At 43.2% G+C, this 14,858-nt stretch overlaps 1 protein-coding gene across 1 annotated transcript in view; it reads right to left on the reverse strand.

Moving 5' to 3' along the window:
* KCTD19 (potassium channel tetramerization domain containing 19) overlaps positions 1 to 14,858 on the reverse strand; it is a 580,310-nt gene that overhangs the window by 217,608 nt on the left and 347,844 nt on the right. Inside the window, exon 8 of the mRNA XM_030205019.1 lies at positions 11,303 to 11,406. Within this exon, the coding sequence (XP_030060879.1) occupies positions 11,303 to 11,406 (104 nt within the window). The remainder of the gene's footprint in view (positions 1 to 11,302; positions 11,407 to 14,858) is intronic.

The raw sequence follows: 14,858 nt of genomic DNA on the forward strand, positions 1-14,858 counted from the left end.
ATGTGGGGAACCAGGGGAAAGGAAGAAGCTTTATGGATTGTCTTGGAAAGAGAAGATGGAACCTGTATCCACATGGGCATCTACAGACCTCCAGCACAAACGGAAAAGTTAGACAAGGACCTGATAGAAGATATTCAAAAGATTGGTATGAAAGGGGAGGTGCTACTGTTGGGAGACTTCAACTTGCCTGATGGATTGGAACATCCTGTTTGCAGAATTGGAAAGAACTAGGGAGATTGTGGATGCCTGACAAAGTGCCTTGCTCATACAAATGGTGATGGAACCCACAAGGGAAGGGTCAATGCTGGATCTAGTGCTCACAAATGGAGGAAGTATTTCCAATATCCGGATGGGTGCCCACCTATGTAATAGTGATCATCACACGATATGGTTTGATATAAGGGCAAAGGCAGAGTGCGGATGCACAAAACTCAAAGTACTAGATTTCAGACGTACTGATTTTCATAAAATGGGGGAATACCTGAAGAAGGAGCTGTTGGCGTGAGAAGGCATAGGAGAAATGGAAAATCAGTGGTCAAAGCTAAAGGCTGCTATAAATATGGCAACTGATCTTTACGCGAGGAAAGTAAACAAAAACACGAGAAACAGGAAGCCTATATGGTTCTCCAAACAAGTAGCTGAAAAAATAAGAGCAAAAGAGGCTTTGTTCAAGAAATACAAAAGAATGCAATGAGAGGATCACGGAAAAGACTATTAGAGTAAACTCAAAGGAGCGAAGAGGGAAATACAGCTAGCGAAAGCGCAAGAGGAAGAAAAAAAAATGGCTAAAGATGTAAAGAGAGGTGACAAGATCTTTTTCAGATATATTGGAGAAAGGAGAAAAGATAGAAATGGAATTGTGAGATGGAAAGATAATGAGAATGGCTATGTGGAGAGTGAGGAGGATAAAGCGAATGTGCTAAACAATTACTTCTCTTCAGTGTTCACGGAGGAAAATCCTGGTGAAGGACTGCAGTTGGCTGCCAAGAGAATATCTGGGAATAGAGTGGATACTGCGCCATTACAGAAGAAAGAGTTTATAAACAGCTGGAGAATCTGAAGGTGGACAAAGCTAAGGGGCTGGATGGGATACATCCCAGAACACTGAGGGAGCTCAGAGAGGTCCTGGCGGGACCTTTTAAAGATTTATTTAATAGATCTTTAGAGACGGGAAAGGTTCCGTGAGATTGGAGACGAGCAAATGCAGTCCCTCTTCACAAAAGTGGAGACAGGGAAGAAGTGCGAAACTACAGACCGGTAAGTCTCACGTCTGCGGTAGGAAAAATACTGGAGTCGCTGCTGAAAGAAAGGATAGTTAACTTTCTAGAAGTCAACAGGTTACGGGACCCAAGGCAATATGGTTTTACCAAAGGAAAATCCTGCCAAATGAATCTTATTGACTTCTTTGACTGGGTGACCAAAGAACTAAATGAAGGACGTGCGCTAGATGTAATTTACTTAGATTTCAGCAAAGCCTTTGATACAGTCCCCCACAGAAGACATGTGAATAAGCTGAAAGGGCTGAACTTAGGACCAAAAGTGGTGAACTGGATAGGAAACTGGTTGACCGACAGGTGACAGAGGATGGTGGTAAATGGAATCAGCTTGGAGGAAAGGAAGGTGAGCAGTGGAGTTCCTCAGGGGTTGGTGCTGAGGCCTATTCTGTTTAATATATTTGTGAGAGATATTGCTGAAGGGTTGGAAGGAAAGGTTTGCCTTTTTGTGGATGACATGAAGATAGCCAATAGAGTGGATACCCTGGATGGAGTAGAAACAATGAGAACGGATCTCCAAAAGTTAGAAGAATGGTCGAGGGTATGGCAGTAAAATTTTAATTTATAATATCTAATCCCTACAAATCAAGGAAAAACCATGTACTAGTGCCTCAAAATTACTACCCCTACACCAAGCACATAAATCATTTAACGTGTCATATTCACTTAATACTATGAATTTAAACTCCCACATCAGAACATAAAAAAGCTTTAAACTATATATATAATATAGCTAAACAGAGCATATGTTCTATCGATGTTTATTTTTCTATATGAATTCCACCTGAAAAATACAGTGCTTTATAAAGATGTTAAACTCAAAACACCTGATGGCATAACATAACATAACATACACAATTTTCCAAATATATACTAAAAGTAAGTATGTAGTTGTCCTTAGTAATTAAACACTGCACAATCGTTGAGGATAATTATTGAATACTTCTCGCATAGTTCATCAGTCCATTGGAACTTAACCCTCAAACACTGTTAATCCGTCAAACTCTTGCCTCCAAGTTCCCACGGTGCAATTCATGCAATATAATCATTTATCAATAAAAGACCTGAATCTTTCATCCAAACCAAACATCATACGATGCATGCAGCACTTCAGTTCTTTTTATTCCTTAACTAATGCAGAGTTTCGCAATTACTGCTTCTTCAGAAGGATGTATCAAAGGAACGTGTGCCTTACAAGAGGTCCATGCAACATCAGAACAAGGAAAAAGGATGCCCCTTTAATTTTTCACTGGCACCAATGTCAGCATAAGGTGTCTGATATACGGTTTGTAGTTCTTTTGCAAGTGTCTGGGTTTAGTGGTCTCCTCAAGCAAAGTTTGTAATATAAGAAACAACGATTTATCTACATGTGGGATACCACTTTTCTGAGGGGCTTGAATAGAGAAATCGAGTGGGGAGTGTACTCACATGACCGTGTGCTTTTCATTTAAATTGTAGAGCGTCCACGTTGATGTATGTCATTTCTGGCTCCTGGTGGAGCAGCTTGTGCGTGTTTGATCCCTCCCGGGGGGAAGCAGTCTAAAAAACAGGTTAGATGTTTAGTGTTAAGGATTTGTATTGTTTTGATCAGGGGTTATGTTTGAATGTAATTTTTTTCCCAATGTACACTTGGTGATAGCGATGATGACGGAGCATTGATGTGTTTTAGTTTAGTTTAGCATGGAAAAAAAAGAAGAAATGTTTGTGACCATGGCCTCCCAAACATAACTTGTAGTCTACTTTCACCTGCCATATCCAGCAGTGGCTAAATAAACTGTTCAAGTAGGTTCCAAACGATTAAGCCACTCTTGCGCCTCCTCTGGGGTGGCATGCGAGATTCATTGCCCATTATTGTGAACTTTGAGGGTGGCTGGGTATTGCAGCATGAAATGCTGTTGTTTTTGTACCAAAATGGAGCAAACAGTTGAAAAGGCGTGACATTGTGCTGCCAATGCTGGGAATAATCCTGAAAGAGTTTCACTGTTTCATCATCATATTGAACCTGATCCTTGCAATTTTTGTAAAGTCTTAGCACTGCAGCCTTCTGTACAAAGCAATGGAATTTCATGATTACAATGTATGGCCTCAGGTCTCGAATATACCTAGCTCCAATTTGGTGGGCCCATTCTAGTCAAATGGCGCCACCCTCTCCTGCTTCTGAAAAGTTATCTAATAGCCAGGTCTCCAAAGTTTGGTGCAAATTGTGCTCAGGAATTGATTCAGGCAGTCCGAGGAACCTCAAGTTATCTCATCTGGAGCAGTTCTCTTGGAGTGCCTGTTGAGCCCGCCCATGTTTGTTAAGGTCATGGCCTGCTCCTGTTGCATATCCTCTTCTTTGGAGACCTTTTTTCCAACTCTCCTGTACGCCAGATAAGATTCAAGGTAAGTGCTGCAATACCCAACATTTGCTCTGAGAGCTGTTGGAAAAGAGAGTCAAGGGCCCAGACCACTGATTCTGTATGCTCTGAGATTAAATTGGCTGAGCATGGCTGTGACTGTTGCGGGGAGAAGGCAGGCACCATATTGGATTCAGACATGTAGCTCTATTCTGTCCATATACTAGAGAAGGTACCCCGTGTTATGATCTGTCCAAGCCACCTTTAAGAGCACTTAGATTTCAAACTGAGGATAGGGTCCCGAGCAGCTATCTACAAACATGTCTGCTGCTGCTCACAGCATCACGTAACCTCCACGGTGCATAAGTATTTAAATGCTTCTATCATTTTGAAATTTCCAAAAATAGATTCACACGTACATTTTGCATCTACTTCACAGCATGGACACAAATTTCCTGCATTTTCCTGGTAAACTTTGAAATACAGAGGAAAAGAAACAAGTTTGAAAATAGTTCAGATCAGACAGCAAAGTTACTCACCTGTAGCAGATGTTCTCTGAGGACAGCAGGACACATATTACCAGATATGGGTGATGTCATCTGATGAAGCCCAGCACAGATACTACCCAGTATTCTGGATCTTACTGACGCCCTTGGTGGTGCCATTCCGCACATGTGCAGGTGCCTTACCGCTCAATGTAAGCACATGGGATCAACAGCATAGTAAAAAAGCTTAAGGAATACAACTCTAGCGAAGGAGGAAGGGTATGTGGTAATGTGTTCTGCTGTCCTCGGAGAACACCAGGCGAGTAACTTAGCTTTCTCCAAGAACAAGCAAGATGACTACATTACCACATATGGGAATTCCTAGCTACTAGGCTCACCAAAAACAACAAACAATGGTCAACAGAGGCTTGCAACAGGCAAGGCCAGCCAAGAACCAGGAGCCCTCGAGACAGGTGGAGACCTGCTCGATGGTTCACTGCTACCAGCATGGGACTCCTGGACAGCTCTCACCTGCGCTCCGGACGTCGATGCACCCTCTGATACCGACATCGATGCCTGTGATGACCTCGGTACCGCTGGCTCCGCCAATTCCGAAAAACCGGACTTGGCTCCGAACAAAGAGTTCCACTGAGCCAATCTCGCCGCCTGAGTCCTCTTCTTTAACTGGAGGCACAGCATACAGGCGTTGGGACGATGATCAGCTCCCAAACACTGAAGACATGAAGCGTGTCTGTCAGTGAGCGAAATGGTCCGGCTGCACCGCGTGCACCTCTTGAAGCTGCTGGCAGGCTTCGCGGCATGGGCGTGAAAATCACGCCGGCAAGGTGGAACGCGATGGTGCCTGAGAAAGCAGCACCAAAAAGGAAAAGATCTGCGCGGGCGGCCCAAAATGGCCGCTAACGAAAAAGAAAGAAAACTTAGCGGGAGCAAAAGTCCTACTGAAAAATAAAGGAACTTCCTTTTTTCTTTTTTTAAAAGAGGGGAAAAAAAACGAGAAAATTCGAACAAAGAGCCGAAATACAGCAAAAAGTTTTAGCGAAAGACTTGTAGAACCGCAGCGAGGAGGTCTCTGGGGCAGAGAACAGCAGCAAAGCAGCGTCCCGAGCCGTGGAAAAAAACAAGACTGAGGCGCATGCTCGCACTGTAGGCGGGAAGACGGTCGCGCATGCGCAGTACGCACGGGAGTGCGAGGCTAGCAAACTTTTGTTGCTAGGGAGATTCTCTGGTCCTGGGGCTGCCGTTGGATGTCACCCACATGTGAGAACAAGCAGCCTGCTTGTCCTCAGAGAAGAAGGCTTTTCATTGCCCTGGCATCTCACTTTGACTCAGGAAGGTTTTTTTGTTTTGCAGATGCAAGCTGGAAAGTTGATTGATTTTTTTGTTGTTGTTCTGGAGTCTGTCAGCAGCAACATGGTGGAAGTACCAGGCTTGGTCTAGAGCAGTATTTCCCAAGTTGGTTCTGGAGTACCCATTTGCCGTCAGTTTTCAGGATATCCACAATGAAGGTGCGTGAAAGAATGTTGTGTATAATAGAGGCAAATCTTTAATGCATTTTCATTGTGGATATCCTGAAAACCTGACTGGCAAGAGGGTACTCCAGGATAGACTTCGGAAACACTGGTATAGATACCTGAAGACAGAGGGAAAGAGGTTGACCCTGGCAATGGAAGTCAGTATACTAAGAATTGACTCTTGCTCTGTGACCCCCTGCTTGTACTGGAGAAACGAGGAAGCTAAACATCATTTTGTAGTGCTTATTTCATTTGCAAAACAATACAGTATGTAGATGTTTCCAAATTTGTACTCAAATGCATCGTGAGAAAAATCTCACTCATTGGGCCTTCAGTATCCAGCATTGGGATGGGCCACCCTTGGCATCTCTGCTGAAGCTTGTTGACCCTGTGCTGAAGTGACCGCTACCAAGAATAAAACCTTTCAATTCACGTACATCAGGTGGCAGCAGAGCAGGATTAAGGCATAGGCCAAATAGGCACTTATCTAGAGCCCAAATGTTTAGGAGTCCTTTCAGATGTGCAAATTAAGTGACTCCCAAGGGAGATTTTTCCCTGGTAGATCATCTGCTGTCAGAAAGAAGAGTGTGAGAGAGGAAGGGAACCAGAGCTACTACCAAGGAGGAGATGAAGTGACCTCAGAACGCTGAAACCAATTAGATCAATCCTTCCCCTTTCCTCTTCCCAGCGCAGCTGTCATCCCTGTTCACTCAAAACAAAGCAAGCACACCTATGAGGTGCTGCATCCACCTTGTCGTTCTTTATTGTTGGTAGCATTTTTATTTAATCTCACGTATATTTTCAAACATGCCAGAGTGTACAGCATACGGATGTACACAGAGGAAGTATAATAGCGGAATAACTTTTTATAGGTTGAGTAGTAATTTGTTATAAATCTTAATCAGTGGTCAGTTGGAGGGGCTGGTTACAGGGACATCCTAGCATGTGTTATATTCGTGCAGAGATTTTTTTTCTCCTGTGTTAATATGGGGGCTCCAGGCCTTATGCTGGACATGACCTGAGACCCTATATGAAGCTGAACAAGCTTGGATATCTGTGTGTGTGTAGCTAGGCCTCAAGATTAAAAGGCCGAATGAAACAAACCTGTCTTTGCTAACAGCGAAAGCAGAAGTGCTCTAATAAACTCAGCAACAGAGGACAGATGTTCATTGTTTCTTCACTGAGAAACATGAGATAAGAGCTTGCCTGTTAGCTACTGGGCAATTTAACAGAGCAACTAAAATATCTGTCTATGGGATAAGTGACATATAAATGAACTGGAATTTAGGGGAATATGGAACAGAGTAAAGATAAACGAAACTTGTGGTTGAAAGTGCAAACACAAATGACCCTGAATACACAGAAAATGTGATGATTTATTGTGAATTATAATTATAAATATAGATTACATAAGAAATAAGTGAAAATAAACAGAAAGCCAGATGGTGTAAAGAAAGAACTTGAAACTATCACGAAACTTGCATTAGGGGAACTTTGAAAAGGTGGAGCAAATGATGCAAAATGACGAGGTTTCAATAGACTTCAATGTAATAGAAAAAGTACATAAGATGTAACCAAATCACTAGGAATCAGAGATGTATTACTGCGCATTCACGAATTGTGACCGGAGTAATCTTTCTGAGAAAAAGCCTGAGGCCTATGCTGATTGACTTTCCTTGATTTGCTGTACTACCTAATCTGAAATAGCTATCCATTGGTAAGCTATAATAAAATTACTTTTTCTCATATCACAAGTTCTAGCCTTCTGAGTCTGTCGCTCCTTCTTTATAATAGATAATAGAAATTCTATTTACTACTGTAGTGGACGCTGTTAGATAGAATAGATTCATAGTTATTTATATATGAGGGAGAACAGATATACTGGAGCCTTGTACCCCAATATACACCTGGTATTGGGCCACTAAAGCAGACATCATGTTATGAGAATCAGGTGCTCAACATTTAGAGTTTCTATTTATTTATTTATGAAATTCATATCCCACATTTAACATGTATTAGGGTTGAAACCAGGGAGCATTTGAAAGCTTTTTTTTTTCCTGTGCCTAGATCAAAAGAGAAAGATGGTTTGTGGGAACTTGCTCCTTCTGTTTTGAAGAATGCAGTGGTATATTATAAAAATGCACTTAATATTGTTTATTACCATTATTTACTACTGGTTGATTTACAGCAGAAGTTATGCTTTGTAATATAATTTTTAATAGCATTTTCTCTGTTATTACTCAAATACAAATAAAATTATAATGTTAATTCTACAACCGTGTCTGCCTCTTATGGTAGTTAGGATAACCTGGTCCTGGAGTTACCCAAGGCAGTCAGGTTTATCAGGATATTGACAATGAATATTCATGAGAGACATTTGCATACAGTGGAGGCAATGCTTGTTATGAAATGCTTTGAGTCAGTGATGATCCTAGGTCGGCTGCCACCCGGGGCGGATCACCGATGCGCACCCCCCCCCCCCCCCCCCGGGTGCATTCTTGGCTGCTGGGAGCAGCTGCGCGGCTCTCAGCTCTGCTGGCTCCCTGCGCCCCGGAACAGGAAATAACCTGTTCCGGGGCAGAGGGAGCAGGGTACCAGCGGAGCCGACAGGCGCGCGGCTGCTCTCTGTACCCCTCCAGCGGCGTGGACCGCCCCACCCTTGGTATGCCGCTGCTTTGAGTCCTACTGATCTGTACATCTGTTGTGTTATTTTGGAAGTTCTTTCAAAATTGGTCAGGAAATAATTCGGATCATCCTCAGGTACCATGTTTGGTAACATTGGAACCAGAGAGTGCAAACTGGGAGACTGCAAGACTTGTCACCTGGGTCAGAGAACTCTGCTGAGCTTCCAGAGATCTCTGGGAGTTTTGCTAGTACTCTCATTTCCTCTGTACTGCTTGTTGCAGCTGCTGATGGCCCTCCACCAAGGCCTAGAGTAGCCTTTCTATACTTTTGCTGTATAGTTAGTGGCCGGAACCACTCAGTACACAGGTATACAGTAATAAAATCTGCCTGTCTGGCACTAGCTATACTTCCCCCTCTAACTAGGGCAGGGCTAACCCCTTTTGCCCAACAGCCCAGCGTAGTATTGTTAATAAGCCCGGAGCCCTAGTGGTCAATGGATCCAGCTTCCTCAGGCAGGAAAAGCTCCAAATCACACTGCTGCCACAACATGTAATACTGTGAGCGAGGGTTGAGGGCGGGTCTTCAAAAAAACACAGCCAGACAAGGTTGTAAAATAAGGCAAGCGCTTTATTCCCTTAGTCCTGAAGCCTGTTACTTCACAGGGTTAGGTAAATTCTCCATAATTCTATGAAAAGTCTCAACATGGGCCTGTGGCTGACAGGCCTAAACCACAGTCCATGGAATGTGACTGCCATGCCCCAAACATACTCTGTAAGTTTCTCTCTCTAGGTCTCCAGGTCTGGCACCAGCCAGACCTCAGAACAGGGCTTCCAAGTCTTCAAATCAAAAGGTTGGTTTACCTTGGACATGTCACAGTAGTTAAATGTTTGTCATAAAGGCATATGCTGGAGCTTCAGTTCTTCCTTCCCTGGGCCTACGTAATCCCACTCTGGCCCTGTATTTTATATTTCCTAGTTCCTGCCCTTACCTGTCCTCCCATCTCACTTCTTCTCTAGGCAGGGCTAATGGTTTTGAGGTGGTTCAGACTACCTGAGGGATCCTTCTTAAGGGGGAGGATCAGTGCTCTGTATAACCCCTCACAGGCAGTTTTGTCAAAAGCAAACCTCTCATAAATCAAACTAGAGGCTGTACAATGATAGGCTTCCCTTCTACATGGTGATGGTAAGCACCAGTTGCACTGAGGTGAACACTTACAGAGTTGGTCTTGAGGCCAGACTCAGAAAGGTGCAGAAGGTATTCAAGCAGTTTTTGTGTAGGGCAAAAAAATGGCTCTAAGGCCTGGCCCTCACAGCAGACAAGAAACCTCTTCCACTTGAAATTATATGGCCTCTTATTGGAAACTCTTCTAGAAGCAAGCAAGACTTAGGAGATGCCTTCATGCAATTGAAGGGATGCTGGCGCTATATTCTCAACATCCACACTGTGAGGGCTAGGGAGTGGAGTTTGTGATGCAGGAAAGACTCCTTGTTCTCAGTGATAAGAGTCAGAAAACTGTCCAGTCTCCAAGGGTCTTCAGAAGCTAATTCCAGAAGTAGAGGGAACCATATCTGTCTTGGTTAGTAAGGTGTGATGAGGATCATGGTCCCTCAATCCTGCTTGAATATTTAGTAAAGTCTTCCCCACAAGAGCTATTGAAGGATACTCATACAGAAGGCCTTTCTCCCAATGGAGAAGAAAGGCATTCAATGCTAGTCTGTTGAATGATCTCAGCCTGGACAAAACTAGAGGACTTGTTGTTGATATGAGTGACAAAGAGATCCACCAAGAAGGTGCCCCACTCTAGGAAGATCTTGCAGGCAACACCCTTATTTATAGAACATTCATGTGGTTGCATTACCCTGCTCAGTTTGTCCACCGGGCATGTGGCTATGAGCTACATGCCATGGCTAGAGGTCCATTGCAATATCTCAACTGCTTCCTAACAGAAGAGGTATGAAACTGAGCCTCCCTGCTTATTGACATAGTACATTGAACATCTGAATGAGGTTAATTTGGTATAGTAGTCAATCTCTGAAAGCATTTAGAGTGCTTCAAATGGCCTTCAGCTCCAGGACATTCATGAGAGGCTAAGTCTTCTGAGCGGACCACTGTGAAGCCCATCTACGTGAGGTTGGACGCATCTGTCAGCGTTTTCTGTGGGGGAAGAATTTCAAACAGAAGTCCCAAGACCAGATTGTAGCCTGCCACAACCTGACTGTTCTGCTCTGCAGATGAAAAAAGGACACTGGTTCCATGCACTCACTTTGAACGAGAAGGCACCTGCACTTGTATGGTATGGCATTGCAAAGGGCTTCAGAAGATCTAGAACACAGAGTAGCTTCTGTGCCAGGCTCTGTTGGATGATGTTACCCATACGTGGCAATGTAGTCATCCTGCTTGTCCTCAGAAAGAGGAGTTCCAGAGAAATAAATCCCCCCCTCCCCCACACACAAAAATGGTCTAATGCATTTTTATGGGAGAGGGAATTCCAGTGCCTGCAACATAGAAGTGTTAATATATTGAAGTACAGCTGTTATTTCAAATTACTCCCTTCCCCTCTCCTATCCTCTCCCAGTTGCATATACACAACATACAGAGAGAGGCACAAGAACACATACAGATACAGACATGCATACACACACATGTATACACAGATCTAAACACACATACACGGAAACATACATACACAGAGGGGTTGGAAGCTATTCCATGAGGTATGTTCTGTGTGCTTTCCCCCTCCAAACTATGCTACCTGCTGCCATACTCCATCCTTGCTGGGCTGGCTCTTAGTGATTATGGCATGTAGTTCATATTCTTTGTTAACTTTATTGTCAAACCTAGTCACTAAACTGTATTGATTTCTTAATGGTTGCTATGTATGATGACACTTGTTGACTGAACCATGTAGTATGTCACTTGTTGCTGTTTTTTGTGTGGAAATACCTTTGAAAATTGTCCTCAAAAGTAATTCAGAGCAGCCATAAAATGAAAACAAACCTCAAGAAATTGTTATCTGTAGACTAGAATTGAAATAAACTTACTGAATGTACCTTTAACAATGTTTTTAGGTGAGTTGCATACCAGTGACTTCCTACATACACTTTCACAATCTGATCTAGTGAATAGGCCTTTGTTTCAGCTTTCCAGTGTTCATCTGTAAAATACATTTCAAAATTTACTCATGAGCCTTTTTGTTTTAAAATATTTTTATTCAAGTTTCAACACCACACATCAATAGTACAGCCATAGATCTGATAGGTGAACCAGCAATATACTCATAAAACCAAGACCAACAAAGTACAACCTATCAAAGATAATCTTTATAAAGTGCATAGGCATACAAATAATAAATCAACTGAAAATTCTCACCCTCCCATTCTCAAACCTAAGAACGTATGACAAATTACAGTTATCATGTAAGTCAACAAACCAAAAAGTGGACCAGTAAAACCACAAAGAACCATCCCTATTTGGTCATAACTCTTTGTATACAGGCATTACAAAATGAAAATGTAAAGAGAGGGCCCAAATCTTGTTAATCCATTCTATTTTTCCTTTCAGTGTACATGTAAGTTTCTCCATACCAATTATTTCCCAAATCTTTTGTGACCATTCTGGTACTGTTCCTTATTTCCAAAACCTGCCTACTATGGGGTCAATATTCAAAGTGATTTAACCAGCTAGAAATGGCTATTCAGCACTTAACTGCATGAAAGTCAGTCCTATCTTTATGTGGTGTTGCTTGTGTGTTAAGTGCTGAATATTGCACTTAACCACATAAGAGACAGCTGGTCTCTACTGGTGCCCAGACATAGCCCAACATTGAATATCCAGGAATAACACCAATGGCAGCTAAAAAAAAACACTCACTGCTGCCGGCTGAATATTAACCCCCATATGTTTGGATGAGAGAAGCAAACTTTACAAATGAGTCTTTTTAAGCAATTCTGAAGAAAACTTGCTTATGTATTGGAAAACTAAATAATAATTGGTCCCTTTAAATTAAAATAGGTTTCTAACAAATGCATGGTGGGCAAAGCATGTGGAGCATACCTCATGGTGAAATGTATTCATACCTGTTAAATTCCTTTTCTTGCAGAGTCCAGACCAATGGTTTGCAACCTCTTATCAGCAGATGGAGCTAGAGGTATAGAACATCAGCGGTATAAGGGCTGCTGCAGTCTAAAACTTTCCAATATGCCAATGCCAAAGCAGTACTAAATTCACTTTGCACCCCCCTCCAATCTGGAACAGCAGCATCAATATATATAAAAGGCGAGTGTCGTACTCACTCGCAAATGCGCAGTAGAGACCTTCTCTGCCCCGCCCCCGCGTCAATACGTGATGATGGGGGGCGGAACAGAGAGGGTCTGTACTGCGCATTTCTGAGGGAGGGACACCGCCATCTAACGCTCCCCCCACCTTCTACCCGGTCGGGCCCTCGCTCCACTATTGAAACAGCGAGGGTCCGGGAACGCAGCACTGAGCTGCCGACATCGCCCTTCCTTCTTCTTCTCTGCCTCTGTCCCGCCCTCGACGACGTTACGTCACACGAGGGCGGGACAGGCAGAGAAGAAGAACGAAGGCCGACGTCGGCAGCTCAGCAGAGCTCAGTGCTGCGTTCCCGGACCCTCGCTGTTTCAATAGCGGAGCGAGGGCCCAGCCGGGTGGAAGGTGGGTGGTGACGGCTCGGGGGGGGGGGGGGGGGGCGCGAATTCGGAGGGGGAGGGGCAGCGGAGAACTCGGCGGCGGGGGCGGGCCTTTCAACCCCCCCTTCCTATAATAGCCCGTTTTTAGGGCTCAAAGGCTAGTATTTCAATAAACCACAAATGAACTAACTATATACAGAAACACAGGAACAAAGAAGGCAAATCCCAAAATTACCCCCAGTGCCATAGTCTTCAAGGGCAGGCATGGACTGGTCTAGTAGGACTTAAGGAAAGGAAATTAACAGGTATGAATAAATTTCAACTTCTATATCATCCAGATCATTGGGATATTGTATATATTAAAACTGACAAAATGGAGTCACAAATATAAAATGGACTCCAGAAGTGCAGCTGGAATAGCTGACACTGAAAATCTGACATTATAATAACCTTTATTAAGAATAAAAGAATGTACTGAGAACCCTGAGTAAAAAGGGAGTAGAGGCAGGATGTCTACAGCATGACCATGAGATAAAAGTAAGAACAGAGGTTGGCAAGACATGTGAAACAGGTGTCTGATAGTACTGCAGAAGGGAAAAAAAGGGGAGAGAAAGTTAGACGCCAGAAGGTTTGAGATAAACTAGTAACGAGCTAAATAAAATGCAAGGAATGTGTGATGATGCCAGAATTATGTAGATATAAGGAAGGAGACATTTGTATTAGTAAGCAACTTCATCTCTGTACTGAATGAGATTGTACCTATACTTGCTTCCTATGCAACATTATTGCATAGCTCTGTCATGGAATTGACAGTTGAATAAAAAGAAAAAATTCTACAATTTTTGTTTCTCTAATTTTTGTTTCTCTGTATATACATTTATTGGGACATGTAATTTTATTGGGATTTGTTGAAAGAATTTCAACAATATCCAAAACCAATGCCTTACTGGAAGAGAGAAGACAAAGCCCTCTGAATCACAATGCTGCCAAAGGCCTGGCTAGCTTATCAATCTTGCAGTACTTCACAAATGAATGCAGCGAAGACGTTGCCACCCAACAAATGTCTTCTGGAGTAACCATCTGGTTCTCTGCCCAGGAGATCGCTTGAGCCTGTGTAGAATAAGCCTGCAGACTAACCAGAACAGACTTCTAATAAATTATATAGACTGCCTCAATTGCAGCCTTAATTCACTATGCTGTAGAAAACTTAGAGGAAGGCTGCCCCTTATGAGGCCCCTGGAACAAGATGAACAACTTAGATGGAGAGACCACTTTCAGCAAGTACAATGCCACTATTCAGATAGAGGCCACATCAGCTGAAAAAGGACAAGAAGGGGTTCCTGCTAGACACAATTTGCAACTCATTAACCCATGAGGCTGAACAAGTGGCCACCAGAAAACTACCTTGAGGGTAGTGTCACAATAAAAGACTTCTAAAAATTAAAAGGAATCTGTTTTAAGGGTGACATCCTTCAGGAAGGCTCTCTACAAAGTCTTGAATGGTGGCCCTACAAGGACATTAAAAACCAAATTAAGGTCCCACTGTGGTACAATGGGCCGGATTGAAGGACAAATTTATCCAGTGCAAAAAGCACACAATACTTATCTGCTCCTCTAGAGAGGTTGCACAGACCTTATTCCAGAAACATGAGAGAGCCACCATTTGGATGTTCAGGGGGCAAAGAGCCAAGTCCTGCTCCAAGCTTTCCTGCAAAAACTCCAGGATATCCCCTCTACCTCCCATGGGGAAACATTACAATCAATGCACCAGTGCTCAAAACTCTGCCAGACAGACAGACACCAAGAATGTAGAATATTTCCAGGCCCTGAGCAGAGTAGAAATGACTGAAGCCGAGTAACTTTGGTTCCTCAAGTGGTGTCTTTCAAGGGCCAGTCTAGAGCTTGAAGGGATCCAGGTTTTCTATTATGACTGGGCCCTGCACCAGAAGTTCCCAGC

The sequence above is a fragment of the Microcaecilia unicolor genome, chromosome 5, assembly GCF_901765095.1.
Source record: "Microcaecilia unicolor chromosome 5, aMicUni1.1, whole genome shotgun sequence".
NCBI classification, from domain to species: domain Eukaryota; kingdom Metazoa; phylum Chordata; class Amphibia; order Gymnophiona; family Siphonopidae; genus Microcaecilia; species Microcaecilia unicolor.